The sequence below is a fragment of the Fukomys damarensis genome, unplaced genomic scaffold, assembly GCF_012274545.1.
Source record: "Fukomys damarensis isolate Sample0158 unplaced genomic scaffold, DMR_v1.0_HiC HiC_scaffold_5, whole genome shotgun sequence".
Lineage (NCBI taxonomy): Eukaryota > Metazoa > Chordata > Mammalia > Rodentia > Bathyergidae > Fukomys > Fukomys damarensis.
Window position 1 is genome coordinate 15,216,228 of NW_022900917.1, and position 4,262 is coordinate 15,220,489.

General features: G+C 42.0%; 1 protein-coding gene across 2 annotated transcripts in view; it reads left to right on the forward strand.

Moving 5' to 3' along the window:
- Ankrd46 (ankyrin repeat domain 46) overlaps positions 1 to 1,792 on the forward strand; it is a 27,293-nt gene extending 25,501 nt beyond the window's left edge. For both annotated transcript variants that reach the window (XM_010619545.2, XM_010619546.3), the window contains one exon: positions 183 to 1,792. In XM_010619545.2, coding sequence (XP_010617847.1) covers positions 183 to 399 — 217 coding nt within the window. In that variant the 3' untranslated portion in view covers positions 400 to 1,792. The remainder of the gene's footprint in view (positions 1 to 182) is intronic.
- Positions 1,793 to 4,262: the final 2,470 nt, after the last annotated feature.

A 4,262-nucleotide genomic window follows, 5' to 3' on the forward strand; every position in this document is an offset into this window, starting at 1 on the left:
TTTTTTTTTTTTTGTTATTAGGGCTCGAACTCAGGACCTTACACTTGAGAGGCAGGCGGTGGCACCACTGAGCTAAATCCCTGGCCAAGGCTTGCCTTTTCTTAGTAACGTAGCTCCTGTTTGACCTCTTTGCAGCGAATGAAGGGTGTCAATTCATGCTCCTTTTCTCTTTTCTTTCACAGCGCCATGGAAAGCCATTCTCTCCTCAATCCCAACCTCCAGCAGGGTGAAGGAGTCCTCTCCAGCTTTCGAACCACATGGCAGGAGTTTGTAGAGGATCTGGGCTTCTGGAGGGTCTTGCTCTTGATCTTTGTCATTGCTTTGCTGTCTCTCGGCATTGCCTACTATGTGAGCGGGGTGCTGCCCTTCGTGGAAAACCAGCCGGAACTGGTGCATTAAAGGGGCTCACGGGAGATGGGCCAAAACCTATCTCCTGGCACCCAGTCTTGGTTCTCCATTTTTCAAAATTTTTCTCAGTGCGAGTCAGTGAGGGCTGTACATTTTTAACTTTTCGTTTGTAACCCATGTAGAACAAGGTCTGAACTTCACGCTGTGGTTGAGTTAATGTGTCCTAGTGCTACCTCTGACTCAGCCTGACTTCCTGCAGAAACCTGTTCGTGGCCTCCTGATAAAAACATGGAATTGACTGAAGAAAAAGGGTTTCTTGTATGATTTGATGTTGTTAGTTTTGTGTTTGTTTAATTTTGAAGAGCCCCTTCTCTTTATGTTCTCTATGGAGAGAAGAACAAAACCTTTCAGCTTAAAACTTGAATACTTTTTCAAACCCTCTGCCAAATTAGTAGTTCAACTCTCATTATTTGCAACATGCTCTAGTTATAGATCAAACAAAACTTCTGAAAATGAGTTGTACTTTCTCCAGAACTGCTTAAGTCAATTGGGTGCATAATTGTCTTAGGGTAATTTAATTCTGATACCGAACTGTCACTACATTCTGTAGTCCTTTTTATACTGTGGGTTCCATACGCTAACTGTGGTCATAGTTGTATCGTAATTGATGCATAGTCTTGTTTGGAGGGCTGCTGCACCTTGTGTAACAGTCTTACCAGATCAGTAGTTCTGACAGCAGGAAAAGATAGAATATTTCCAAATAAACAGCCCCAAACTGTATTGTCTTTGGTGTCATAAACTTTTCATGGAAGGTAAGCATTATATAAATTGAAATCTGGACTCCAAACTGTATTGCGGCTTTCAGCAGGGTTTGAAGGCCTCTTTTGTTAATGATTCTATAATGTGTAAATCATATTCTTAGGTTATTATAAGAGCATACTAAAGCTTAATAATTGTCCTTTGAGTAAAGTCAGAAAACTGTAGTGAAAACTGATGGTTTTATATTCTGAAACAGGCATGTAAACAAATGCTAGTTGAATTGTTGCTACACAGAAATTGCAGTTAGACTAGAACTGATACATCTATAATCCTTTTGCTTCTTGATATTTCCTTTGTATTTATATATGTGGTTGTGAGACTTTTTTCTTTCATGTGGCTTTATCCTCTTGAAGAGCTCCTTTAAAATTTCTGATTAACTGGCTGTATCATCTTTCAGATTCTTGCTTTTAGGTTAGGTACAAACAAAAGTAATCATAATTCATGTAACTATAGCAAAACAATCAGTTTGAAAGCTTTGGAATTAGCTTTACATTGTAAGTCTAAACAAATATGCAAATTGTTTAATTTATTAAATATGTTGTATTGTTTTAAGATTTAATGTTCCCTTTTAAGTGCAATTTCTGTATTCTATTGTCTACATTCACCATTCTGTAATACCACCAATAAATATATTTATAAATCCTTAACCATAGTCTGTCTTCTTAGTGTATCACAGCTTCTCTTTTAATGTAACGATTTTATAATAGATTGCATTTGGCTATTTAAAAAAGCAAAGCTTGTTTTCAAACCCGCTGTAATAAATAGGTATTGGCTCCTGCGGTTGCCCGTAGGTGCTCTGAAAGTAGTTTGGTGAACTGCTCGTGGGTTGAAGAGGAAGCGCCTCCCCATGAGGCAGGTCACTTGGCAGGCCATGCCGCCTCTCTTCATCCTCGTACCCCTAGGACAGGATATGTCCCCCTTGTGTGGGACTCGGGGAAGGGTAGGTAACACGTCCAGCCCAAGGTCACACAGCGAGGCCATGATGGAACAGGGGTCCCCGATTGAGGCTTTGACCCAATTAGCAGTCGCCGCTGTCCTACTGTCCTGCGGTCTGTCATGAAGCTGGCAGCCATGCAGTGTTTATCTAGAGCGTTGCCTGCTGCCATCTGAGCAGAGCGTACTAAATTTTCCACTTCTGCTGTGGCTGCTTCTGTAATGCATCCTCCCCATGTAATAACTCTTAATATTCAACTTCAAACACTACAGCAGAGCGTACTAAATTTTCCACTTCTGTGGCTGCTTCTGTAATGCATCCTCCCCATGTAATAACTCTTAATATTCAACTTCAAACACTGGCAAGACCGTCCATAGTTCACCATGGTCCTCATCTTTCTGACCCATCTGTTCCCACCACCTAATGGCTTCAGTGTGATTACTTTTTCATTTCTTGGTCTGCACCCCTGTAAACATGTATTTTTTAATTTGTCTCTAATTATAAACTTAATGAAAGCAGAGTTTTCCCCTCTGTTTAAGCCCCGTCTGTCCACAGTGTATCCTGTAGAGCTCTTAGCACACAAACGGAAAATTACCTTTTTTTTTAAACCTGTCATGGTATGGTTTTATTTTCAAATGAATCAGCTTTTTGCTTCCACATCCTCCCTAACAAACTGCATGTGTGGTGTTCCTTGTCCAATGGTGTGGCTGCCACTCGGTGCCTAAACTCTGCAGGGTGGTGCTGTGTAGCCCTTGCCTAAGGGGTAGTGGGGCTTTCTGCTGCATCCTCTGTGGCAGTTACCAGTTGGCGTAGACGTCCAGGAGCAACATTCACCTTTGTTGTTACTCTGATTTTTAAAATACGTGTAACAACCAGAGACTCAATTGGAAGCAGTTTAAACCATGGGTTCCGGTGGGAGGCTAGACCCCAAAAGTGACATAATCCAGGGTCTTTAGCTTGGTTCCGTGCTGTGGGCTCTGCCCTCTGGTTGGCTGCCTCTTCCAGCGAGCTCTGAGATGAGTACAGAATTTTCTGCCGTCACAACCATTGATAACCACGTAGAAGAAACCATCATTCCTATGACTTCCTCCTAGGAGACTGCTTGGAAACCCCTGACCAAATTCCTGTGTTTCATTGGCTGACATTACATCTTGTGCCTTTGGATACAGAAAAGCTGCTCATTTTAAGGTGTCCAGGAAAAAGGAGCGAGTCAAGGGAGGAGCCTGGATGGGAGGTCTAACCCGGGCCACGCCCACAGTGGCCGCCTCTTTTCACCAGGCCCCACCTCCTAACCGGAAGTCAGCTATAAACTCCCATAATCCAATCACCTACAAAAAGCCCCAGGTGTGGTCACACGAGGCTTGGAGGGACATCTGGGTACAAACCATAACACCTCCATGTCTGCCCTAAGCAATGTTACTGAATGCTGTGGGCGCAATGCTGCATGGAGACCCCCGAGGAGGAATTTTCCTTCCTAAAACCACAAACAAGGCATTTCTGCTGAGCAGTTACTTAACCTTATGTGCCCCAATTCCTTTTTCACCCCAGATGCTGAAAATTTAACACCAAACTTGGGTTCCCCTGGTAGCCATTGTAATATAGATCATTATAGTGTTTTGTTTTTGGTTTTGGTACTGGGGATTGAACTCAGGTCCCTGCGTTTACAAGGCAGATGGCGGAACCACTGAGCTAAATGCCCCGGCCCTATAGTGGTTTATTATTTTATGTAAGCTATTCTGTGTAATTTCTCTTTTTTAGATCATGATGGGTGGATAGTTAGGTATTCTTTTTAATATGACTTGAAAGGACTACCACTGAATACCAATTTTTTTTTTTTTCTGGACTATAGCAGGAGAAAATATATTGACCTTTTGCAATTGGAAATAGTACTTTGTTGCCGCCTATTTAAAATGCAATTATGGTTTCTGGCACGAAGGGGAATGTCCATTTACCTTATTTATGTGTCTTTCTTTGTTCCAAAACAGATTTAAATTCAGCTGACTAAGCGGGTGTTATTCTAAACTGTGCAAATCAAATGTCCTAGGTGGTTCTGTTCTAGCATTCTGATGGATGATTTGAGTCAAAACCTGAAAAACAGACATTAACAAAGTTAGTGCAGTCATAGAATTTTAGAGAGAGAGGGACATTAGAGGTCATGGGT